This window comes from Caretta caretta, chromosome 20 (assembly GCF_965140235.1).
Source record: "Caretta caretta isolate rCarCar2 chromosome 20, rCarCar1.hap1, whole genome shotgun sequence".
Lineage (NCBI taxonomy): Eukaryota > Metazoa > Chordata > Testudines > Cheloniidae > Caretta > Caretta caretta.
The window spans coordinates 2,042,668-2,068,456 of NC_134225.1; the positions used below are offsets into that span (position 1 = coordinate 2,042,668).

Sequence of the window (25,789 nt, forward strand, 5' to 3'; positions counted from 1 at the left end):
CACTAGTTACCGGCTCCCACCCAGCCGGCCCCGGAGAACCTCTGCCCCCATCAACCCCCCCCTCCCCAGGGCAGCCAGCCGCGGCCCGAGTCCCAAGTCCGGAGGCGGGGGGAGGCAGGAGGGGAGCCGTCCGTCCAGCCATGTCGGTGCGCAGGTCCCCGCTCTTCCTGTGCGCCCTGGCGCTGGCCGTGGCGCTGGCCCCGGGGGAGGTGGTGGAGAAAGGGGCCGGCGGCGGGCAGCGCCCCCCGGGGCCCGAGGCGGAGGAGCCGGGCTGTCCCGTCTGCCTGTGGCGGAAGCACAGCAAGGAGATGCGGCTGGAGAGCATCAAGTCGCAGATCCTGAGCAAGCTGCGGCTCAAGGAGGCGCCCAACATCAGCCGGGAGGTGGTGAACCAGCTGCTGCCCAAGGCGCCGCCGCTCCAGCAGCTCCTGGACTTGCACGACTTCCAGGGGGACGCCTTCCCGCAGGACGAGTACCTGGAGGAGGACGAGTACCACGCCACCACCGAGACTGTCATCAGCATGGCCCAGCAGAGTAGGTGGCTTCTTTGTTAACCAGCCGGGGCGGGGGGGAGCGAGAGGCGAACTTCATGGGGACCCCCCCGCCCCCGCTGGGCCGGAGCCCCCTTCCCCGCAGCCGGGTCCTCGCCGCCCAGGGGCCCGGCTACTTTGCGCCCTTTCCACGCTGCGGGCAGCGCGAGTTCCAGGGGGAAGCGCCCGGGGGTCGCTGCGCGGGGGGCGGCGTCGCAAGCGGGCTGGGCTCCGGGCTCCTGCCTGCTCCCCTTGACTAGCAGGTCGGGGGCAGGGTGCAGCTCCCCTGAGGGGCTATTGGCTCCCACCCCCGGCCGGAGGAACCTGGTGCTGAGTCCTGGCGCCCGCAAAGTTCAGGGTCCCGCACCCCGCGAGCAGAGGCCGCTCGGGGCGTCCCGCGGGGCTGCGGGTCATTGTCTGCGGCCGAGCTCCGCAAACGCGGCTGCCGCTGGGGCCGGCTGCGAAAGTTTGGTCATTGGCCCCAAGCGAGCCAGGCCCCGGGAGCGCTGCCCCCCGCAATTGGCCAGGGGCTCCCCTCTGCCCAGCCTGGGCTCGGCCGAGGGGCTTTTCCCTGGCGGGGGTGCGGGCAGCTGGGCCGGGGCTCTGGGCACAGCCCAGCTTTGGCTCCTGGGAAGCAGATTGGGGGCGGGGGTTGCTCCAGTTGGCCAGGGGAGAAAGTTAGTTTGAAAACATCCCGCAGAGGGCAGGGCGCCTGACAGGAGCAGTTGGGGTCTCTGCTCCCCAGGATTGGAGGCACCGGCTCTCTCCCTCCTTCTGATGGGGGTTGGGGGCAGGAGCCCAGAGTGGGCAGCTGGGGCCAGGCTCTGAAGGTGGCACGTCAGGTCGCCACATCAGAGGCACTTGGCCCCCAGGCAAGGCCGCTCCAAGGTGTCCCAGGCCCAGCGTTGGCTGGCAAGCAGGAGATGCCCACCTGGGGCTCATGGGGGGAGATGGGGTAGGTGGTGCTGCCCCTGAGCCTCCTCCATGGGGGACTTCTGGCTGATTGGATGGGGGGCCCAGCGGAGCGGGCAGCCCCAAAGCAAGTGACCGGGGCAGATCCCGAACCTGGCTTGGGAGGCGCTGATACGAACCGGCTGTGCGTAGCCCGCAGCGCAGACTCAGACAGGGCTAGCAGGGTCCTGGGCTCACTGGCCCAGCCAGTGAGGTGCTGCCCAGGCAGAAGCAAGGCTCAGCTGTGGCAGTGAGGGCATCCCTGCTGGCAGGACATGCAGGCTGGGTGCCAATCCCGGCTCAGAGCGGGGTCGTCTAGGGTTAGCATAGGGGGCTGCAGGCCAGGACTCATAGGGTCTAATGCTGTTTCTGTCACTGACTTATGGTGTCACATTGCTGCCCGACACCTCAGTTTCCCCATCTGCGGGTCAGGAGTGAGGGGAAGCAGCAGAACTGAGTGGGGGGAGCCCAGGGCTGGGCTAGCAGGGGGCTGCAGGTCAGGAGTGAGGGGCACCAGCCAGGCGCGGTGAATGTGGGGAATACCATCAGCTCCTGACTAAACCGGCGCGTTTATTGCAGTGGAATAGTTCTGAGTCCAGCTGGGGTGAAAGGAGCCAGGCTGAGAGCCATGGGGGCCAAAGGCCTCTGTCCAATGAGCAGGTGGATGTTGGAGAGCGGCTGGGTGATGCCCGTGTGCCTGAGCGAGCCCTGCCCTGGTGCTCTGTCTCCTTGGCCTCCACGTTCAGCTGGGCTGGTGGGTTTTGCAGAGCTGGCCGGGGCCAGTGCAGGTGAACCACCCGGGGAGCAGCTGCTTTCTGAGATCCCACTGCTCTTGGCACCACCTGGGCCCTTGGCTGCAGCCTCTGCAGAGGCCGGGGTGTGAACGGGCCACAGGATTGAGCTCCCCAGCCTGCAGCTGGGGCCCGCTAGGGCAGAGGCGAGGCTGCTGCTGGCTGGGCTGACCTTGCCCTGGAGATGCCCAGGGGCTCCAGTGTCACCCAGCCCCTCCCCAGCAGCAGAGACCCACAGCCTGATCCCAGGGGCTGGGCTGCCTCCAGGGCAGGGCAATAAATGGAACCTCCTTCCCTGAGGGGGCTGACGGATTGGCTGTGAGTGCTGTCACCACCAAGCCTGGGACAGGGCAGTGAACAGAGAGGAGAGAACAGGGGAGTGCAAGCAGGGGGCAGGGCGTGGGGCCAGGAGGTAGGGTGTGCAAGGAGGAGCCTTCTCAGACAGGGAGCTGGTGGAGGGGGTTGCCCTGCGATGGCACAAATGCTGGATCACGTCTCTCAGAAAACAACCTGCCATGGGAAGCAAAGGGGGCTGGAGGATCTAGGCATGCTGAGGGGTTGGGGGAAGCAGGGGTGGTAAGATCTGTGGGGCTGCAGGATTAGTGACCGTGGGAGTTCAGCCCTCAAAAGGTCCACGTGTCCGTCCTCTCTGTGTCCAAACTCCCTGAGTTGCCAATGAGTTGCTGACCTCCCGGGTCTCCGCACTCCAGGGAATTTCACAGGGCACTAAGTGCCATCCCCAGTGCTCGGGGAACCAGGGACTGGCGTTCAGGCTTTGCCCACAGTGATCCTCCTTGTTAGCTCTGGTATGCGGTGGCTGCAAATCTCTTGGTCGGCCATACCCCCTCGTCTCCACGCTGCAGCTGCTCCAGAGCCCAGTGAGTACCGGGGGTGGGAGTCACCCACAGTGCAGTCTGTGTGGGGGTCTGGATAATGCAGCACAGCGGGAAGGGGTGCTTGGATACGGGCCACTCTCTTCCAGATGAGACTTACCACCAAGCTCCTGGCCACCTGTGGTCTCTAAACTTCCCCTGGCATGCTGCCTCCGAGATTGAGGGTGCCAAGACGAAATCCCACCTCAGGAAATTACATTCTCCCTCCAGCTGAGCATATTCTGGGGTTTCCTTCACTCAGACCCACTGAGACTTCACCTCCTGTGTCTAGGTGCATGAGGCAACCCGTTTCCCCTGGCTGGCTCTGTGACTGATGTCTGACTCCATTGTGAGCTGTCTCCATGAGGGCGGTCTCCTTTCCAATCTTACTGCAATAGGCCGTTCTGTGTCCTCCGCACCTTCTCTTCCCTCCAGGTGGGATCCAATCTAATCCAATCCTTGCGATTGTGCCACCGGGTAGCCGGATGACATGGCCAAAGCACCGTCACCATCTCTAAGTACTGAGACGCGGGTCTTCTATGTTGGCTACACAATCTCTCCAGTTCATTCCCAAGATTCTTCTTAGACAACACTGGTGGAGTGCACCCAGCGTCCTGTTGTGTACTTGGACCCTCAGCCACCTTTTGGAGGCGTACAGTAGTGCTGGGAGAGCAGGAGCATTGTATGATCTCATTTTAGTGTGTAGATGGATCTTCTTCCTCTTCCAGATGTTTGACAAATGGGAGAATGATCCACAGGCTTTGCTGATTCTTGCCTTCGGTGTAGTGAGCTGCTGTTAGCAGATATTGTACTTCCAAGATAAAGTCATCAACTCTTCCATACTCTTCTCCATCAATCGCACATCAGCCAGCATGGACAGCACTCTCTGGCTACACAACCACATGTTGATACGAAGTCCCACTGGGGCAGCTTCTGCTTTTTTGCTCAGAAAGAATCTTTTCATTCCATCCAAGCTGGTATCCAGGATGACTATGTCATCTGCAAAATCCGACTCATGCAGCTTATCTCCGGCCCAAATGATACCAGCGGCCTGCAGCCGTCACTCTTCTCGTCACAGTCTGTGACCGTGCAGAAGAGAAGCCACCTCGCCTCACAGCAGTAACAATCTTTAACCATTCTGTGTCTCCGCTCTGTCCTGATGCAGATTAGCAATCTTTGCTGGGATTTCACAGCGTCTCCCGCTCGGCCTACACTACAGCCTTACGTCTGTATAAGTAAGTCACTCACCCCTGAGCGACGCAGTCCTGGGGCAGACAGCACTATGCCAGCAGGAGGGCTTCCCGCAGCACAGCTCCGGTCTCTCGGGGAGGTGGGGTTCCTCTGCTGACAGGAGAAGTTACCCTAGCAGCCCAGACCGCCTCTTCACCAAGCGTACCACTGTGCTGCCACAGTGCGGTATGTGTAGACAAGCCCGCAGGATCCTCCAGAGGGTTTATTGGGGTTTATCATGGAAGTTAAACCCATCTTCTGCTGAGACGCTAAGCCACTCTCAGCATCTCCTCAAGGTGAAAATCTGCTCTGAACACAACTTTCCGGATCAAAATCCAGCCCACTCTCCACCAGGAGCAGTTTTCATCCTATTCAAAATGACCTTCTCCAGGTACAGACAGGAGGCCCCCCCACTCCAGCAGCCACAAATAAGCTGGTCCCCCGATGACACGTCTTCTCCCATCCATGGGACAGAGCTCCTTATCCCAAACCATCCTGCACTCCCTGCACGTGGCATTCCCTGCCACCTCCTCTGCAACTCTTTACCGTCCAGCATCGATCTCAGCATCGCCTGGTGCTTTCCCGCTCTTCAATTGGTTTATGGCCTTAGTTACTTCCTCAAAGGTGATTGCTTCTAGTGACATAGGTAAGCCTGCTAGTTCTTCACATCTCTCGGTGTGTGACAGCGGTTCTGGCTGGTCGAGCACAGCCTGGAAAGGTTTCACCCAACGGAATCTCTGTGCTTCCTCTGGGGTTAAAATTGTACCATCTCGGGCCTTCACAATGCCACAAAGGTTCGAGACTTGTGATGCCAGCTGTTTAGGTACTAGAAAAAAGGTTTTGGAATCCCTTCTCTCATGCACCTCCCCAGCTTCTCTCACTTGATTTTCCATCCATTCTCTCGTATCTCTCCTGGCTTTTCACTTCCTTCTCTTTGTCTGCAGGGTCTTGTTGCAGAAGAGCTCTTGTCTTGTTGAATTATCTCCTTTCGTTCTTCCCTCTCTCCAGCAAGCCTCCATGTGTCTGGATGGAGCCGTTCTTGTTTCCGAGCTCTCCCCTCCACTTTAACCCTGGCTGCTTAAAAACGGCCATTGTTCTCCCTCCATCAATGTCTCTAACTCTTCAAATCAACGGCTAAGTAGCAGATTGAAAAATGCCTTCGCTGCTAGATCTACTAACTTCCTAGCATCATAGAGACCCTCTGTCTTGCGCTGCTTCACCTTTGTTAGTTCTAGGTCGATTGTCCCAATAACAAGATGGTGGACACTTCCAACATCAGCTCTTGTGTGCACCCTGCAGACCCCCAATGACCCCTTGCACTGATCTGTTGTGCTGGGTTACTGGGATTGAGTCCCACCCCAAAGACGGCTACATTGCAGGCAGAATAGTTATTGTGTCACTCCTGGGACTATCTCTGCAGTGTGTATTGTCACGGCAAACAGGTGAAGCTCATAGAGAACTGCCCTGAATTCCCTGACACTGAACCGATGGCAAACACATTCCGCTTCATCCCACTCCGCGTGACAGGAGGAGCAACAGACACCGACTCGTTGGGAGCCAAACCCGCCAAACTGAACGGATGCTGCAGCTGGGGCTTTCCGGATCGCTGCCGTGTCCTGGCTTAGTTATATAATACGAGGGCCGTCTCTCAATTAATTGTCTAATTGTCACAGCTAGCTATCTCCAGACAGCCCCTCCGTCTGTCCATCCGTCCATCCATCCCCCCAGATATACATGCAGCTACCACAACTTCCTCCCTCCATTCACCCCCAGACAGCCCCCTCCTCTCCCTCCCAGACACACACACCGCACCTTATTCCCATTCTAATCAGGGCTTTGCTCCCTTCGAGCGCCCCCAGCCACAGCGTTGCTCCCAGGCATACCGTCCCTGCATCCTGCTTTCTCCTGGCCTGGGACAGGCCCTGGCAGCCAGTCCTCGTGCCCCTGGCTCTGCGTGGTGATGCCCTTGGGTACGTGGGCGGCCTTTTGTACCTCGCTGGATGTGATCAGCTGGGACACTTACCAGCAGTCCTGGGACTCACTGTGCCTGGAACTCTCAGCCCCTGGGCCTGACCTTTCCTGGGGGCCACGTGTGGAGGGGTCTCCGTTCCGCTTGGCTGGGTGGGGTCCCGAACCCCTTTGCAAGTCTGGCTCCTTGGGAGCGGGTTGTTGAGGTGCTTGGAGTCAGCTGAGGGAGCAAGTGCCACAGAGCAGAGACAATCGGTCCCGTCCCTCCCTGACAAGCCTTGGCCATGCCTCAGGGAGAACTGGAGCTCTGGGTGGGGGCAGCATTCTCGGTAGGAACCTCTCCAGCTTGGATCCAGCCCTGGGGTGGGGGTGAGGTCAACCCAGGCAAACCAGAAGCAAAGAAACCAACCATGCCAGACACCAGGGACGGGTGGTACCTAGTCTCCCACTCTCCAGCTAGATGCGTGCAGGGGAATGGTGGAAAAGTGCAGCCTGCCTGTCCGGACTGGGCCGGATCCTGGGGTTGGAGCAGCGCCCCCTGGGGGCAGCAAGAGGAGAAGGCACAGCAGGGACTTTTCAGTCATGCCTCCCGGTCCTCATGTGGCTGCTCACACCTCATTCCCTAGTGGTTAGAGAGAGGTGGAGGTGGGAGCCAGGATACCCGGGCTCTGCTTTGCCACTGACTCACTGTGGGAACTTGGGCAAATCACATCCCAATCCATGCCTCAGTTTCCCCAGCAATGGAAAAGGCGACAATTCTTGCCATTAGTTGCATCCCTGCAGTATCCTGTCACCCATCTGTGGCCCAGGTCCCACTGCACTGGGCAAAGCCCAGACAGCCGCCGCCCAAAGCAGCTTACAGTCGAGGTGTGATACTGACCTTGGCCCCAGCTGGGCTAATTCTGCAAACTGCAGGGAGGTGGTCACTGGTGGGGCTCTAACCACTAGACACCACTGCCCTCCCAGAGCCAGGGAGAGAGCCCAGGAGTCCTGGCTCCCAGGCCCCCTGCTCTAACCCACTAGACTCCGCTCCCCTCCCAGAGCTGGGGATAGAACCCAGGAGTCCTGGCTCCCACCCCCCCACTCTAACTCACTAGGAAACACTGCCTGTCTTTATGCTCTCCCAGAGGGGTCCTACTGGACTCTGGTGCCTTCTCCCGGGGCTGATCCAGAGTCTGGGGCCCTTGACTTGATCCATCCTGAGCCCAGCATGCCCAGGATGCAATACACAGGTGCCCCCTGCAGCCCTGGCCCTGGGATGAGCCCATGGGCCAGTGCAGCGCATGGTGAAGTGCCAGTTACCCAGCCTCAGGGTTGGCTTTGGTGCCGGAGTGTCGGCTGGCAGTGAGGGTGGGCCGGGGCGTCTGGCCAGGCTGGAGGGGTGTGCAAAGGCCGAGCGGAAGGGGGGCTGAGGAATGGTTCCCTCCAGCAGCTCATGGACAAATTTCCTTCTTGAGCATTCATAGACTGGAGCGGCTTTGAAATTTTATTACCCATAAAATTGAGAACACGCCGGGGGCTTTGCTCCACACCCGTGTGAATGTTTGCTGCTCCCCACCCGTCCCCCCAGTCCCTTCACTTGCCCCCCCCAAATAAATACCAGAGCCCCGTCCCACCCCACCTGACTGCTGAGGGGGGAGAGAACCTAACCACCGTCCACCCTCAACCCCCTCACCCGTTTCAGTGGGGCCAAAAGCCCCATTAGGAGGGGCTGTCACAGGAGGAGAAGGACTGGCTTGTGGGATCCTAGGGCAGGTGACCCCCCCCAACTCAAGCACCAACCCCCCCATGCGCTGTCTTCCAGCGTTATTATTATGAATTTCGCTTGGCAATTGCGGGTTGGTTTTTATGGTTCCTGAACAGAAGGAAAGGAAGGTTTTATAGGCTGTAGGGCCCATAAACCTCTCAGGTTCTCCTCACCCTCCCCACCCCGCCCCTCAGCACAGCCCCCCCCCCTTTTTTTAACTGCACAAGAAACTAGGGAAGGTTAATTGGGTCCTAAAACCATTTATTGGCTACCCGTGACCCTGCTGACCTTTGGGGTGGGGGGAGGGGAAGTTAATGAAGGGAGATTAAGGGGGGGCACAGTGTGAAACCCAACAAATCTCACTCTCAAATCCCACCATTAGGGTGCCATGGAGCCCAGAGCAAATTAAAAAAGCTGAAGGCAGGCTGCAGGTCGGGAGTGAGGGGCACCGGCAGAGCTGGGGGGAGCCCAGGGCTGGGAGTGCAGGGGGCTGCGGGTCGGGAGTGAGGGGCATTGGCAGAGCTGGGGGATCCTAGCAATGGAAGAGAGGGAGGCTGAATCTCCTGGAAGAGCAGGATGGATGGATGGAGTGTGAGTCTCTGGGACTGGTGCTTACAGTGCCTGTGGCTGCTGCTAGACCAGAAAAATGAAGGGTGTCAATTGTATCAGCAGCTCCCCAGCCCTGCCAAGCCCCCCCGCAGGGACCCGCCTCTTGGGGTGAGGGAGTTCTGGCCTGCTGGGGTTTGGCACCTCCAGGCCAGGACTGGGCTCCTCCCACTCCAGCTCACACAGGCTGCCTGAAGCTTCAGCACCAGGCAAGGGCAGGCCCACGCGATCCCTCTGCTGGGGGGGTTGGCACCCAGGGGATTCAGGCTTACAGGCTGGAGCCAAGCGGGGCAGCGCCAGGCCTTGAAGTGGGAGCCTTGGCTCCTAAACCGGGAGCCAGGGCTAGTGGGCTCGGATCAGAGCTGCAGGGCTGGGAACCCCCAAATAGGCAGGCTGGGGGGCAGGCAGCATCAGCCAAAGGCTCCTGAGCCACCTGGTGCCACTGGGCCATGAAGCTGCAGTGCCCAGGCCCAGTTCAGCCTAGAGCCACAGGTGAGCCTTGAGCGAAGCACAGAGCCCCATGCCAGCCCCGGCCTGGAGGAGTCAGAGCTGGGGACAAATAGCCCCTCACCCACGCACACTCCACCAGTCCTCAGCTGCAGCCGGTGTCCCGGGAAACTTTCTGCCCCTGGTTGCCAGGGTGACAGGAATAGCATCTTGGCACCAAGGGCGGCCAGCGTGCCCAGAGTAGCCTTAGGGGGCGCGGTGCCTTCCTCGGCAGCCGCTGCACGTGGTGGGCAGCATGGTGGGGAGCAGGGGTGGGAGTCGCCCTGGAGGGGGATCCCTGCCCCACACCCCAGGGGCTGATGATGCAGGAGCCCTGAAAAGGGTTACTGGGGAGGCAGCTCAGGCACAAACCTGCCTCTGGAGGCCAGGACTCGTCTGCCTCAGGCCACAAGTGACACAAGCTTCATGGTCTCCCCAAGGGCTGCGGGTCGGGAGTGAGGGGCACCGGCAGAGCTGGGTCAGGGGAGCCCAGGGCTGGGAGCGCAGGGGGCTGCGGGTCGGGAGTGAGGGGCACCGGCAGAGCTGGGGGGTGGGAGCCCAGGGCTGGGAGCGCAGGGGGCTGCGGGTCGGGAGTGAGGGGCACCGGCAGAGCTGGGGAAGGGGGGAGCCCAGGGCTGGGAGCGCAGGGGGCTGCGGGTCGGGAGTGAGGGGCACCGGCAGAGCTGGGGGGAGCCCAGGTCTGGGCTAGCAGGGGGCTGCGGGTCGGGAGCGAGGGGCACCGGCAGAGCTGGGTCGGGGGAGCCCAGGGCTGGGAGCGCAGGGGGCTGCGGGTCGGGAGTGAGGGGCACCGGCAGAGCTGGGGAAGGGGGGAGCCCAGGGCTGGGAGCTCAGGGGGCTGCGAGTCAGGAGTGAAGGGCACCGGCAGAGCTGGGGAAGGGGGGAGCCCAGGGCTGGGAGCACAAGGGGCTGCGGGTCGGGAGTGAGGGGCACCGGCAGAGCTGGGTCGGGGGAGCCCAGGGCTGGGAGCGCAGGGGCCTGCGGGTCGGGAGTGAGGGGCACCGGCAGAGCTGTGGGTGGGGAGCCCAGGGCTGGGAGCGCAGGGGGCTGCGGGTCGGGAGTGAGGGGCACCGGCAGAGCTGGGTGGGGTGGGAGCCTAGGGCTGGGAGCACAGGGGGCTGCGGGTCGGGAGTGAGGGGCACCGGCAGAGCTGGGGGGTGGGAGCCCAGGGCTGGGAGCGCAGGGGCCTGCGGGTCGGGAGTGAGGGGCACCGGCAGAGCTGGGGGGGGGGAGCCCAGGGCTGGGAGCGCAGGGGGCTGCGGGTCGGGAGTGAGGGGCACCGGCAGAGCTGGGTGGGGGGGAGCCCAGGGGGCTGCGGGTCGGGAGTGAGGGGCACCGGCAGAGCTGGGTGGGGTGGGAGCCCAGGGCTGGGAGCGCAGGGGCCTGCGGGTCGGGAGTGAGGGGCACCAGCAGAGCTGGGGGGGGGGGGGGGAGCCCAGGGCTGGGAGCACAAGGGGCTGCGGGTCGGGAGTGAGGGGCACTGGCAGAGCTGGGGGGGGGGGAGCCCAGGGGGCTGCGGGTCGGGAGTGAGGGGCACCGGCAGAGCTGGGTGGGGTGGGAGCCCAAGGCTGGGAGCGCAGGGGGCTGCGGGTCGGGAGTGAGGGGCACCGGCAGAGCTGGGGGGGGGGGAGCCCAGGGCTGGGAGCGCAGGGGCCTGCGGGTCGGGAGTGAGGGGCACCGGCAGAGCTGGGGGGGGGGGAGCCCAGGGGGCTGCGGGTCGGGAGTGAGGGGCACCGGCAGAGCTGGGTGGGGTGGGAGCCCAAGGCTGGGAGCGCAGGGGGCTGCGGGTCGGGAGTGAGGGGCACCGGCAGAGCTAAACTTGCCTATATCTGCCATGCTTGGCCTGGCTCCCTCCTCTCCCAGATTGTCACCTCTGCCCACCCGCACCCCCACCTTTGCTCTGTGTCGGTCCCTGGTGCAGGGCTTGGGGGCTGCCCGCTGGCTGAGGGCCCCTGAGAGCTGTGGGTTGGTGAGGCCTGGCACAGCTCTGGGTACCGGTGTCCCACAATGATCACTGCAGCCGCCGCTCGCCAGGCCCCGGGGGCGCTGCAGAGTCCTAGGGCTCAGTGGGCTGCAGAGGCTGGGCTCAGCCCCTGCCCGGGCCAGGGATGAGCACAGTGCCCATCCGTCCTGCCTTTCCCCGCGTACTGAGCTGCCCCTGAGGCTCGGAGACCTCACCTGGACCTGGCATGGGGCCACACACCTGGCACCCCTGCCTGAGCCCAGCACCCAGCAGGGCCCTTCTTGGGTTGGGGGGGCAAGTGGAAGACCCCCCCCCCGCATCTGCTGCAGTGCCCTGAGGATCCCCTTTGTCTCCCTCCCACCCTCCAGCCCCCGCATGGTGCCAGCCCCATCGTGGCCTCTCCACACTCTTCCTCAGATCAGCCAGAGGGAGGCGCTGCAGAGCGTAACTGGCCATGGCTCTGCCCCAGCAAGGCCAGGGGACTGGAAGGCAGAGAGCCGTGCTGTGGCTTTAAGAGCTGACGGGGAGGGGAAGGGGAAGGGGGCAGAGAGAGGAAAGTACTTTTATGGGCTGCTCCCAGGAGAGTGGGTTTAATAGGGGGCTTGTGCTCAGCAAATTGCTGGGAGGGGTTTGTTAGCAAAGCACCGCAAGGCCCCCCGGCCCCTGTCACTTTGGTTTATGGGAGCCCCTTGTGGGCGCGGGGGGCGGTGCGGAGACATTCCTGGCCCCCGGTTGGTGTCATGACCCCTATCTGTTAGTGGAGGCCTCGGTTCACAGCAAATGGCCCAGCGCTGCAGCTGGGTGCTATTAAACCTGACCGGTGCGTGTGCGGGGGGGGGGGGCCACCGGGCGAGGACGGGGGAGAAATTCCCCGCTAAATTCAACCCAGATGTTTCCCCAAAAGGGAGGGTCAGAGCCAGCAGCACTTTCGGGGGATGGGTGTGCACAGGGTGTTGCATGTGTGCCAGAGAAAAAGTTGGGGGGCATCACCCCATCCTACCTAGCTCCCCCCATTCCCATCCCCTAACCAGCTCCCCCTATTCCTGCCCAGCAGCCAGCTCCCAACCCCCTTCTGACAGCGCCCACGGCACCTGGCCCCACTCTGACAGCCCCCACGGCAGGGGAATCCCAGACCCCTCTGACAGCGCCCACGGCACCTGGCCCCACTCTGACAGCCCCCACGGCAGGGGAATCCCAGACCCCTCTGACAGCGCCCACGGCACCTGGCCCCACTCTGACAGCCCCCACGGCAGGGGAATCCCAGACCCCTCTGACAGCGCCCACGGCACCTGGCCCCACTCTGACAGCCCCCACGGCAGGGGAATCCCAGACCCCTCTGACAGCGCCCACGGCACCTGGCCCCACTCTGACAGCCCCCACGGCAGGGGAATCCCGGACCCCTCTGACAGCGCCCACGGCACCTGGCCCCACTCTGACAGCCCCCACGGCAGGGGGCTCCCAACCCCCCTCTCACAGTGTCCGCAGCACCTGGCCCTGCTCTGACAGCGTCCACGGCAGGGGGCTCCCAACCCCCCTCTGACAGCGCCCACGGCACCTGGCCCCACTCTGACAGTGTCCACGGCAGGGGAATCCCGGCCCCCCTCTGACAGTGTCCACGGCAGGGGGTTCCCGGCCCAGCTCTGACAGTGTCCACGGCAGGGGAATCCCGGCCCCCCTCTGACAGTGTCCACGGCAGGGGGTTCCCGGCCCAGCTCTGACAGTGTCCACGGCAGGGGAATCCCGGCCCCCCTCTGACAGTGTCCATGGCAGGGGAATCCTGGCCCCCCCCCCACAGCACCCATGGCAGGGGGTTCCCGGCCCCCCTCTGACAGTGCCCACAGGAGGCTGGTGTTGGCGATTCAGCTAGGGCCATGCTGCCCTCTGCAGCTCTGTTCCCCCCTCTGAGCCAACAAAGCAGGGCGCTGCTCAGCAGAAGTCACCTCACAGCCCCATGTCACAGAAGGGGCACAGAGACAAGGCATGACTTGCCCTAAGGTCACATGACAAGTCAGCATCAGAACTAGGAGTAGATCCCAGGAGTCCGGGCTCCCGGTCCCCCCACCATCGCCCTTTTCTCTGGGCTCTGGATGAGCACAGTCATCATTATATTTCCCAGCTCCAAGGGGAAAGACGAGGTTCTGTTAGAAATGGCTTGGCAGTCCTGGGCCTGCATGTGACCCTGGAGCAGAGCCAGGACTGGGGCTCGGGAGTTTTTTGGTGCCCTCCTAACCCCCAAGAATGTCCTGAGTGCCCCAGCTGAGGGCTGCCAAGGAGAGAACAAACAGAGCCAGCTAGCAGATGGGATTCTTTGCACAGGGCTCTTGCAGGGAGGCACAGAGCTGGTCTCCTTGGGGGAACCTGGCCGTCCCCCTGAGCGGTGCGCAATCAGGGGCAGGACCTGGGTTTTACATCTCATGCAGCACCGCATCGGGTCCTCAATTCCTCCTACCGCAGAGGGCAGCATGTCCCTAGTTTGGGGGGCTCCCATCCCAGCACAGACCCAGCCTCAACACTGCTCAAGCTGGCAGGGCAGAAGCTCCCACACAGTCCTGGGGATGCAAAACCTCCATGGCATGGGGAGGGGCCTGCTTTTCCCCCGGGCTCATTGTTCTGCTCTGCTTGCAGCTAAGTGCTGCAGAATTGACGAGTTCCTGGGATTTGGAGGCCCAGACGTGTGTTTGCTGCTCCCCACTCTGTCTGCTGTGCCAGTTCGGCTTGGATAAATGTTTCCCTTGGCAGATGCCAGCCTGTTCCTGGCAGCATTCCCCATCCCCCCTTCCCCGCCAATCTCCAGGGAAGGTGCACACTTGCCCTTGGACACAAACAAGTTATGGGAGACGTGGTGAGCGCAGACGCCCTGGCTCCCAGCTTTGGGGCAGGGCTGAGTTCAGGGAGTTCACCCAGAGCCAGACATCCTGTCCAGGAGCCTTGCTGGTTCACGTCACCAGTGGTATGAGTTTCTTAGGACTCAGCACCCCTGCTAGTCCCATTGTAAGTGGGCAAACAGCACCCATACAAAGGAGGCAGCATGCTCCCCTGCTGGCACCCCCATTGTCCTTACACAAAGACGACTTGACTGGACCAAATATACCCCTCTCCTGCTCCCAGCTCCCATGGCCTGCCCCCTGGCCCTTTCGGGGTCACCCAGGCAGTAGAAACCTGAAAATCAGTATAGGTTTGAAACACACCACCATTCCTGCAGATGCTGCAGAGGGGGAGGAGAGCTCAGCAGGGGGCGCTCTCCCCTGGCAATCAGAGCTGACCCCGATGCCCCAGTGTGGCGCTAGGGGGCACTGTTCTGCAGGCAGCAAGGGGGGGGTCAGCAGGGGGCGCTCTCCCCTGGCAGGCAGGGCTGGCCCCATTGCCCCAGCACAGCACTAGGGGGCACTGTGCCGCTGGTGGTGATATCTGGCAAGTGAGGCTCCGGGGAGAGGCCATGGTTTTCGCAGGGCTCAGGGTGTTAATCTTGGCCTGGCACTTTCATCCTGCTGCCCCTCTAATTTTTCCTGGAGTTGCCGCTGGATGCAGGCTCTTTCCTCACCATCCTAACTCCTTGTGTAGCTTTGCTGGAGCGGTTACACAGCTGGCATGTTCCACCCCAGAGGTGGCAGCATTGCAGGGCCAGGTGGGATGATCCAGGCCTTCTCAGGTGGAGGAAGCTAGATCAGGGCAGGGGATTATTAGATTTTGGTGGAGGTGTTCTGGTAACAAAGAGGAGGGACTGCAAAATATGATCCTCAACACAAAGCTGGGGATAGAAACACAGAGTCCTGGGATCCCCAAATCGCCCCCCAAATTCACCCTGGATTGTCTGCTTTGAACCAGCCACATTCTGCCCCCCCACGCTATTGATCAGTGCCCAGCCTCACCCAGGCCTGGATTCACCCTAAACTCTGCCCACGTTTGAGGCCTCAGCCCCATAGTGCCGGGCTCCTGGGTTCCACACCCCGAGGACTCAGTGCTTAGTGTTGGAAACTGGAATCCAGGGATGACCCAGTGAGTCCTTGGTTTGGGGGTTTGTCCAGTTCTGTGGGGGAATTGCTCCCTTTGGGGTGCAGCTGAACTCCCCGAGATCAGACACGCAGGAAATGCTGGCTCCGGTTGCTCCTGACAGAGAGGCCGTCAGTTCCCTGGCTGTGCACTGTGAGGGTTGAGGGGGGCTCAGGATTCCTGCTCCCCCCGAGCAGGGTTTGCTCAGGAGCTGCTTTTCTGACATAGGTGGAAAGCGGATCAGTGACAGGCAGCTTGGAAGCAATGCACCGTGGGCTGGTCCTGGCAACGGTCCACCCTCCCGGCTCGGCCCATGTGCCTCAATCCTGACCCATAGCCCCGCCCTGCTATGTCAGTCTGGGGAGCCATCCCCCGCTACCCACAGCTCTTCAGTGCCTCGGGAACTCCCCCCCCGCCCACTATTCCAGCATTGGAACCCCCCAGCTCAGCCACTGCCCCTCAGTCCCGACCTGCAGCACCACGTTGATCCCTGCCTATGTAATATCCGCAGGGGGGTCACTAACACCTCACGGCATTGGGGTCAGAGGCCAGATGCAAGCCCTTAGTGCAGATACAGGGAAAATGACCTAATGACCTATTACCCGGCCTTCACCTCCCAACGCTCTGGGAGGAGTTCCCAGTCAGCCCTTCGCTGGCGAGGCCCTGGCTGTGGCTCCTGGGGGCTGGGTAGTGGGTGTCCAGAGCCGGGAGGCAGCTCCACTCATATGTGCTTCCCCCCTCCCCCCCCGCAGCGGACCCGGTGGTGCAGATAGAGGGGAACCCCCACTGCTGCTACTTCAGCTTCAGCCCCAAGATCATGTTCACCAAGGTGGTGAAGGCCCAGCTGTGGGTGCACCTGCGGCCCGTGCAGCACACCTCCACCGCCTACTTGCAGATCCTGCGCCTCAAGCCCGTCACCGAGCAGGGCAGCCGCCACATCCGCATCCGCTCCCTCAAGATCGACCTCCACTCCCGCCTCGGCCACTGGCAGAGCATCGACTTCAAGCACGTGCTGCAGAACTGGTTCAAGCAGCCGCAGAACAACTGGGGCATCGAGATCAACGCCTTCGACCCCAACGGCAACGACCTGGCCGTCACCTCCCTCGGCCCCGGAGCGGAAGGGCTGGTAGGTTAACACGCAGGGGTGGGGACCAGCCCGGCCCCTTACAGGGCTCTGCTGGCCTTGGCAGGGGTGACTGGGAGCTCTCCACTGAGTCAGTGCTGAGCCCAATGTCCCAGTGCAAGGCGGGGGGCTCAGAAGGGGGCACCGTGCCGCAGGGAGCGGGGCGGGGGGATCAGAAGGGGGCACCGTGCCGCAGGGAGCGGGGCGGGGGGATCAGAAGGGGGCACCGTGCCACAGGGAGCGGGGCGGGGGACTCAGAAGGGGGCGCCATGCCACAGGGAGCGGGGCGGGGGGATCAGAAGGGGGCGCCATGCCACAGGGAGCGGGGCGGGGGGATCAGAAGGGGGCGCCACGCCGCAGGGGGCGGGGCGGGGGGCTCTGAAGGGGGCGCCACACCGCAGGGGGCGGGGGACTCAGAAGGGGGCGCCACACCGCAGGGGGCGGGGGACTCAGAAGGGGGCGCCACGCCGCAGGGAGCGGGGCGGGGGCTCAGAAGGGGGCGCCACGCCGCAGGGAGCGGGGCGGGGGCTCAGAAGGGGGCACTCTCCTTTCAAAGTCAGTGCTGACCACAGTGCACCCCACCCTTGGGCTCTCCTCAGCACAGATCGTAACACAGCACAAAATTCTGCTCCATTTTCATATAATGGGTGAACTCTGCTTAGGAGAGACCCAGAATACTGGCACCAAGATGGCAATGGGGGCTGCGGGTCGAGAGTGAGGGGCACTGGCAGAGCTGGGGGGCTGAGGTGGGGGGCCCAGGGCTGGGATAGCAGGGGCTCTGGGTCTGGTTTAGTACTGTGTACCCCAGAATGGCTGAAGCCCGATGGCTCAAGGAAGGCACAGACCCGTTACCCTCTGGGTCATCATGCTCTCCCCATGAAGGGGGATTTCTGCCGGAGCCCCGGGGAGCCAGGCTGATGCGGAGGGTGTGGTCTAGCCCCTTCTGATTCCCAGCCACCCCAGAGCCTCTTTCCTCGCCATCAAGCTCCCCAGCAGCAGGCCTGGAATGGAGGCCACTGTGCTGCAGGCCCAAGGATGGCTGCTGATGGGGACGCTTCTTCCCGTCAGTTTCACCTGCCAGCCTCAGCCTCTGCCTGTTCCTGGGCAGAAGGGAGAGGGGTTGTCTCCTTCTGCCCAGGCCCACAGCTGCCTTCCCGCGGGAGCTGCATCGTGTCACCTCTCAGACAATCTGTCTGTGCACCCAGTGAGGAGATGGCTGGCTCCTGCCCAAGCCCCTCCTGTCTCTGAGTCCCCGGGCCAGCAGTAGCTGATGGGTCAGACTTTCCTAGTCTTCTAGCTGTCCTGCTGACAGGATTTATGGCTCCCCAGGTTCAAATCATGCTGGAGCCCAGTGCAGGGCGAGGCTGAACACTGGGGAGGAGGGAGGGACCCACTCAGCCTAGTGACACAGAGCTCAGCCCAGACCACGGCCTGCATTGCCTGGCACCCAGCTACAGGCTGAACCTCTCCCCACACTTCATCAGGGCCGCAGGGGGCAGATGAGGCTGGATTAGTAGACGAAATCAAGGGATTGGCTAGAGATGGATGGCTGGGTGGACAGGTAGCTAGGGAAGGATGACGGATACAGAAGGGTGGCTAGGTGGACGGAGGCTCGGGCTGGGGTGGACAGGGATGGCTGGGTGGGCAGGTAGCTAGGGAAGGATGACGGATACAGAAGGGTGGCTAGGTGGACGGAGGCTCGGGCTGGGGTGGACAGGGATGGCTGGGTGGACAGGTAGCTAGGGAAGGATGACGGATACAGAAGGGTGGCTAGGTGGACGGAGGCTCGGGCTGGGGTGGACAGGGATGGCTGGGTGGACAGGTAGCTAGGGAAGGATGACGGATACAGAAGGGTGGCTAGGTGGACGGAGGCTCGGGCTGGGGTGGACAGGGATGGCTGGGTGGACAGGTAGCTAGGGAAGGATGACGGATACAGAAGGGTGGCTAGGTGGACGGAGGCTCGGGCTGGGGTGGACAGGGATGGCTGGGTGGACAGGTAGCTAGGGAAGGATGACGGATACAGAAGGGTGGCTAGGTGGACGGAGGCTCGGGCTGGGGTGGACAGGGATGGCTGGGTGGGCAGGTAGCTGGGGAAGGATGACGGATACAGAAGGGTGGCTAGGTGGACGGAGGCTCAGGCTGGGGTGGACAGGGATGGCTGGGTGGGCAGGTAGCTAGGGAAGGATGACGGATACAGAAGGGTGGCTAGGTGGACGGAGGCTCGGGCTGGGGTGGACAGGGATGGCTGGGTGGACAGGTAGCTAGGGAAGGATGATGGATACAGAAGGGTGGCTAGGTGGACGGAGGCTCGGGCTGGGGTGGACAGGGATGGCTGGGTGGGCAGGTAGCTAGGGAAGAATGATGGATACAGAAGGGTGGCTAGGTGGACGGAGGCTCGGGCTGGGGTGGACAGGGATGGCTGGGTGGACAGGTAGCTAGGGAAGGATGATGGATACAGAAGGGTGGCTAGGTGGACGGAGGCTCGGGCTGGGTGGACAGGGATGGCTGGGTGGGCAGGTAGCTAGGGAAGGATGACGGATACAGAAGGGTGGCTAGGTGGACGGAGGCTCGGGCTGGGGTGGACAGGGATGGCTGGGTGGGCAGGTAGCTAGGGAAGGATGATGGATACAGAAGGGTGGCTAGGTGGACGGAGGCTTGGGCTGGGGTGGACAGGGATGGCTGGGTGGACAGGTAGCTAGGGAAGGATGACGGATACAGAAGGGTGGCTAGGTGGACGGAGGCTCGGGCTGGGGTGGACAGGGATGGCTGGGTGGGCAGGTAGCTAGGGAAGGATGACGGATACAGAAGGGTGGCTAGGTGGACGGAGGCTCGGGCTGGGGTGGACAGGGATGGCTGGGTGGACAGGTAGCTAGGGAAGGATGATGGATACAGAAGGGTGGCTAGGTGGACGGAGGCTTGGGCTGGGGTGGACAGGGATGGCTGGGTGGACAGGTAGCTGGGGAAGGATGGGTAGGCAGAGGGATGGGAGGTTACGGCTGGTTGGTTAGGGGAGCTGGTAAGATGGCTCCCTGCAGCATGCTCCCCTCCCCAAAGGCTGGCCCTAGCTGCCCCGGGGACGAGGCTCAGCTATCTGCTCTCCCCCCAGCACCCCTTCATGGAGCTCCGCGTCCTGGAGAACAACAAGCGCTCACGGCGCAACCTGGGGCTGGACTGCGACGAGCACTCCGCCGAGTCCCGATGCTGCCGGTACCCGCTGACTGTCGACTTCGAGGCCTTCGGCTGGGACTGGATTATTGCCCCCAAGCGGTACAAAGCCAACTACTGCTCAGGCCAGTGCGAGTACATGTTCATGCAGAAGTACCCGCACACCCACCTGGTGCAACAGGCCAACCCCCGGGGCTCGGCCGGGCCCTGCTGCACCCCTACCAAGATGTCCCCCATCAACATGCTTTACTTCAATGACAAACAGCAGATTATCTACGGCAAGATCCCGGGCATGGTGGTCGACAGATGCGGCTGCTCTTAAAACCCAGCTGGTACTCCCCCAGCCCCGCTCCCGTGCTCCCGGCCAACCAGCAAGAGTCATCGTTGCTTCCCCCCTTTTTTTTATACATATAAAAAGAACAAACATTAAAATTCTTTTGTGAATGTCGGGGGAGGGGGGGAGAGACAGAACACCCCCAAGAAAAACGAACAGAACCCAAACTCTCCCGCGCTTCGCCATGCACTGTGCAATAAGCAAACGTCCCTACCTGGGGAGGGCCAGCTGGGTACCGCTTTTCTCCCAAGGCAAGTCTGCAAAGGCATTATCCCCCGCCCCCTCAACCCACCCTGTCATCGGCATCAGCAACCAGCTGTGGCTCAGTCAGAGAGGTGTCTCTTACCGGGGTTTGGTTCTTGGAGGACTAGCCAATCCCTGGGCGGCCTGGGAGCGAAATGGTTAACGCCGAGACGGCAGGACAGCGACTCTTCAACCGTTTACAAGCCGTGGAAGCTTTCTATGTGTTTAAGTTAAAAACAGAAAATCAAAACAATTGCCTGGAGCTGGAGCTCACAGAAACACACAGGATATTTTGTACGGCGCGAGAGACGAACTGAAGAACAAAGCGGCCTGGTAAAAAGGAAAGATACCCTGGATCACTGGCCTTTTCTTTCCAGCAGTTTTGTTTTCGGGGGGGGGGGGAGGGGGAAGGACGGGAGGGGGAATTTCAGCTGCCTGCCCTTTGAGAGAGAGAATTCCCCTGGCAGGTCTCCAAAGAAAGGATCGCTTGGCTCCCCGGACCCAGCCAGCGTGTGCTGCGGAGAGCTAGGAGGGGCCGGGCCGGGGGCTGCATTGCTAATGTTGGAAAGTCTGATCCTGCTGGCCCAGCACAGGTTAAACTCCCTGATCTGAGCCCACCGCCCTGGCCCAGAGCAGGTGCCGTGAGCCCAGATTATGGTCAGGCTCTCTGATCTCATTGTTCCTTGTCAATCTGCTCCAGAGCAAACTCACCCCAATCCCATCACCCCTGAACACCCCAACCCCTGACACCCCCTGTGCATCCCAACCCCCCATTACTCCTGCATACCCCAAGCCCCCCATCCCATCATCCATAATGCACCCCTTGTGCACCCTGAATGCGCCCATCCTGGCATCCCAGCACACCTTGAACTCCCCACCACCCCACCTCAGCCAAATCTTTCCATCCTGGCACCCCAGCACACCCCTCCCGCCATCCCCTGCGCACCCCAGCACACCCCTCCCACCATCCCCTGCGCACCCCAACTCCCTGATCCCATTGCACTGCTAGAGATGGGCTGGTAGGCACAACAGGCTCCAGTTCCTGTCTGGGCCCAGCTTTGATCCTAATACGGAGGGCACGGGGGGGGGGGCAGTGTCCCTGGGAGTTTTTGCCTGCGAGAGGACTGCAGGAGCAGGTGACGGAGTCCAGCAAGTCCCCTGCAGCCCCACTCCCACAGGGTGCTTGCGCTAGAAAGCTGGCCGCACAGAGGCCCAGCCTGGGAGGAGACGGCTTCCCATGGTAACTTATTTATTTATTAATTATTCTCCTTGTGAGAACTCACAATTTGCCTGGCTACGGCACTAGAAAAACGTGTGGCCTCCCACCTCACCTAGACAGAGCCGTGTGAATGGCTGTGGTTTTTAATGCACTTACATAAACCCTTTTCTTGCTGTCTTCGGAATCACCAAATAACCCCCTGCCCCATGCTAGGTCTGAGATTCCGGCCTAGACCCCTCAGCCCACCTGTAATGGGGCTTCCCAGACTGCCTGGATTAGCAACAGACTGAGACCCCACTTACATAGGCAGAGGAAAGCCAGATGATCTGTCCCAAGCAGGTGCGTGAGGGATGGGAATCCTGGCTCCTGGAGGCTCCATTTGCATTCCCAGCTGGGTGGAGGCCAGACCAGGAGCAGTCTCTCTGACTGTGGAAGAGTCTCTCAAGGGGCAGTTGTGGAAACACCGTTCCCTAGGCTGTGTAGACAAAGCATTAGGAACGGACTGGAGGGAACCATCCGGCCCTGGCCGTATGGGCTGTGGACCAGGTGGGATCCAACTGAGCTGGTTGGATGGACTAGGCAGGATCTCTCAGGGCTTTTCCATCACTGAGCTCTGTGAAGAGAGTCACAGGGATGAACATGGCTCCATGTGCTTCCATGATGAAGCCCAAGAGGCTATGGCGCATAAGCTCTTATCCCTGCTGTCCCAGCGCTCTGGCAAGAGAGGTCACTGGGCTGCTGCAGCTGGACTACAATTCCTGCCATTTGCCGGGTTCAGCCCAGGCCCCAGTCTTTGTGGTGGTCTCGGTCCCAAGAAGCCACAGGATCCAGGCAGGCAGCAGTGCTCAGTGTAGGCGGCTCAGTGCTCTGGACCGAGGGTGTGCTAGGAGGAAATGAGCCCGGTTGTCCCATCACTGTGTGGATCCCCACCTGGCTCCTGGCACAGGGGCGGTTATGGAGAGATTCTCTGTGCTAGCTGGCTCAGGCAATCAGGCTACCAATGATTTGCCTCTTGGCTGCTGCTTTGCATTCCACCCACGGACCAGACATGGTTCCCCCCTGACTGGAGACCCCTGTGTGAAGTGAGGGAGTCCTAGTGGAAAAACCATCATTGCAATCGGGATTCACCAGCCTATGTGTTGGCAGCCTCACCAGAGAGATCATGGAGACGGAGCATCTCTGCTCCCCGGTCTGTGAGTTCAGCCAGCCTGGCGCTTCCATGGGCATTACCTTCTTGGTCGAAAAGTGGATCACTGTTCAGGAAAACAGGAAGCTTCCTGCCGCTGACCTGAGCAGAGGCCTGGGGTTTGTTACTGGTATGCGGCAGGATGGACGCACATGGGTCGAGTTTATCTCTAAAGGAGGAAAACTTGGCCAGAAACCCTGGCTGTGGAGAATTTTGCTGATGCAGCACATTTGCTTCCCACTCTGCCCTCGCTGTTTGGATTATTACTAAGAACATTTGCACAAAAACAGGATCCTTGTTTCTCAAGAGTTCATTGGCTCCTGCTGCTTGGGGCTGCCCCCCACCCCCGCCCATGCCATCGGGAAGATGCAAACAGAATCCGTGGGTCGCCATCTCCGAGCTGTCATGGGGCAGTGTCCCCGGCGCCAGGCCGGCGGACCGCGGGGGAGTTGGATGATGACGTCAAACCAAGTCCCTGATGCCTCGTGGTCATTAAAACCCCTGTAGCATAACACTTCCCACGCTGGGTCAGCAGAGACCTGGCTCCTCAGCCTGCTGCCGGCTACGAAACTGTGTGAAGCTAAAAATACCTCAGCCCTTTCGCCCCGTTCCTTTGCCATGGAAGCATCAGCTGTAGTGGACGCAGGGCGAGGCCGGGCCTGCGACTGGGGAGGGAGCTGTCGGTGAGATGCTCCCTGTGCGAGTGGGGCCCACTGGAAGGAAAAGGCCGGAGAGTCCCCGCCCCTAGCACTTATCTTAAGAGTCGGGCTGTTAAATCTGGCGTCCTGGCCAAATTCCAATGGGGGCCTCTCTAAGCTCCCCTCAGGGGTCAGCTGGAGCCAATGCCTCCTTGCTTTCCTCTCCCGAGATACCGTGTGCAGTTACTAGGGCAGAAAGGCTGCCAGGTATACCCGCCTTTCCCCCGTGGCTGGGGCCTCCCTGGTTCTATGTATACCCCTTAAAAAGCACTTAGGGGTGGGTCGGGATCAAAGAGGTTCTGGGAATAGATCCCTCTGATCCTGCTATCTGCCACTGCTAGAGAGATCCGTTCTGCTCCGGCTGCGCTACTGACTCTGGGGGAGCAGGAGGGGCCCACAATATTTAGCACTTGTCTCAAGCTTTTCGTCCGTGGATCTCAAAGCGCTTTACAAAGGGGATGGCCCCCGCTCGACAGAGGGAGAACTGAGGCGCAGAGAGAGGACGTCACCGTCCCAGCGTCGCACAAAGAGCCAATGGCAGAGCCAGGCACAGACCACAGATCTCACGGCTCCCAGGCCAGGGCCTTAGCCCCTGGCCTGCTGCCTCGCTCCTTAGCACTTACAGACTGTAGCGCTTTACATTTTCAAAGCACTGTTCATAGACCAACTAACTTACTCAGCCCCTGATCTGGTTCTAGCCTGGCTGCTAACCTAGGCTAAAGATGGGCAATGAAAGGGAACAGGCTGAGCTCCTGCTAGAGAAAGGAAGGGAACACTGACCCTTTGCCACTTTGAGGTACCTCCTGCCTTCCATCCGCCTGACTCTCATCCTCCTTGCCCATTAGCCCCCCACTGCCGGAGCAGGCTGGGCTTTTCTAGCGCACACCAGCCAACTCAGGTCTGCAGTCTGCGCTCTTGGCAGGACAAGAAAGTGTTTTCCGTTCACTGCCAAGGGAGGCCTGGGCAGAGCAGGGTTGGAAAGGAGATCAGCATATTGTCTGGTTTCAAGGAGAGGTCACTAAAGCAACAGGATGCCATGAACTCTGAGGACCCAGAGATCCTGTTTTCATGCTGAAGCCCCGAGCGACAGAGAGCCCTGGATCTGAGGCTCGTTAGAAGAACCTCTCCCTCCAATGTGGCAGTGATCCGAAGTGGCACCATCTACCTTGGCATCCCTGCCCCCTTTCTTTACTGTGACAACCACACAGGCCCAGCCCAGATGCGAAGGAGTGAGAAGGATTCACAGCCTGTCTTGCACATCACTGCAGCCACAACCGCCAGCTTCCGACCATGGAGCAGAGAGCCAGGAAGGACTGAGTGGGGCAACAAGATCATAGGGTCAGTGAGCAGTTGGGGAGCCCCACAGCGGCACTTGGCTGGCTGCATTGCTGGTTCTCATGAAGAGGCAGCACTGGAATCTACACCTGCAAAGAACTTTCTGAGCCCCGGAGACAGCAGCCAACCGAACCAGGAGCCAACTGGCCAGTTCTCATGCTCCCTACAGCCCACTGCTGCTTTATTCTGCCTGGGAATCATTTCCCCATCTGGCATCTGAAGCAGGGACAAGGAAACAGCCCCTGCTCCGCTGTCAAATCTGCTGCTGGGGACCTTCTATTCTCTTCACAGCCTTAGCATGATGCTTCCCAGTCCAGGCATGGAGGGCATCCCCAGTTTGGAGGTCTAAGAACACACCTCTTCCTCTTCCTAACACAGAGCTACACTGTGCCCCTCTGGCTGGTGCCACTCCGGAACAGCAGGGCTTGAGCAAAAAGGAACGGGAGCAGCTTTGTACCTAACCCTCCCAGTGCTGTCTCAGTTGGAAGGACTCAAGAGATATTACTCCACCAGTGAGCACATAGTAAGTTATTCAGAATAGAAAGGTCTGGACTGCATGGGTCTAGCAGTTAGACCAGGTGACTGGGAGTCAAGGCACCTGGAATTCCTTCCTCCTGTTGTCCTTTTGGGGAGCTGCTTCCTCAGCTGTGCCTCAGTTTCCCCCTGTGAATGGGGCTCAACCCTGCCTCGCAGCCTGCAGGGAAATGGAGGTGTAGAAAGGGGAAGTGGCTGGCCCACTGTCACACAGGGAGTCAGTGACAGAGCCAGGAATCGCCGGCTCTGTGCTTCTCCCACAAGACCCTGTTCTAGGAACACCCCAGGGCCATGAAGGCGGCATTTCAGGAGTGGTCATGGTCAAGGAAACAGCTCTAACAGTAACCTGGCAGGTCCCCAGTTTTATTCCCTCGCAACAATCTGGGCTCCTGTTTGCTTGTCTCATACGGGGAAGGTTCCTTTTCTAGCCGCCACCACCCAGGCTCTGAACATAGCAGGGCTCCAGCTGCTTCCAGCGGCCGTCTTCCAGCGGTTATCCCACTGCTGCGGCTCCCCTCACTCTCCTGGAGCTGGGCTGGCTCACCCAGGGACAACATTCAGCATTCTAGGAGGCAAACTGCTCCTTGCCACCATGCCTGGGGAGCACTGCTTCCCAAGCCCAGCTGATCCGTTCAATACCTTTGCCCAGAACCCCTCTCGAAAGCTGCACAGATCAGCCTGGGATTGGACGATCGTTACATACTTGAATCCCCTCCAGTTTTAAGATGGGGACGTTCTTAGGTGACCTGAGCTATGGAACCGGGCCACATCCTTGCCATATTATGCCTGTTTGCCACAGG

At 61.1% G+C, this 25,789-nt stretch overlaps 1 protein-coding gene across 1 annotated transcript; it reads left to right on the forward strand.

Moving 5' to 3' along the window:
* Positions 1–51: 51 nt before the first annotated feature.
* On the forward strand, positions 52–20,390 carry GDF11 (growth differentiation factor 11). The gene is made up of 3 exons (XM_048831573.2): positions 52–534; positions 15,905–16,278; positions 19,382–20,390. The coding sequence occupies exons 1-3, from the start codon at positions 141–143 to the stop codon at positions 19,760–19,762; spliced, it is 1,149 nt and encodes a 382-aa protein (XP_048687530.1). The 5' UTR covers positions 52–140; the 3' UTR covers positions 19,763–20,390.
* Positions 20,391–25,789: the final 5,399 nt, after the last annotated feature.

Coding starts and splice junctions, on each gene's coding strand:
- GDF11 (XM_048831573.2), top strand. CDS start 141: ATGTCGGTGCGCAGGTCCCCGCTCTTCCTGTGCGCCCTGGCGCTGGCC. Junction 535..15,904: donor CATCAGCATGGCCCAGCAGA/GTAGGTGGCTTC, acceptor CCCCCCCCGCAG/CGGACCCGGTGGTGCAGATA. Junction 16,279..19,381: donor GCCCCGGAGCGGAAGGGCTG/GTAGGTTAACAC, acceptor CTCTCCCCCCAG/CACCCCTTCATGGAGCTCCG.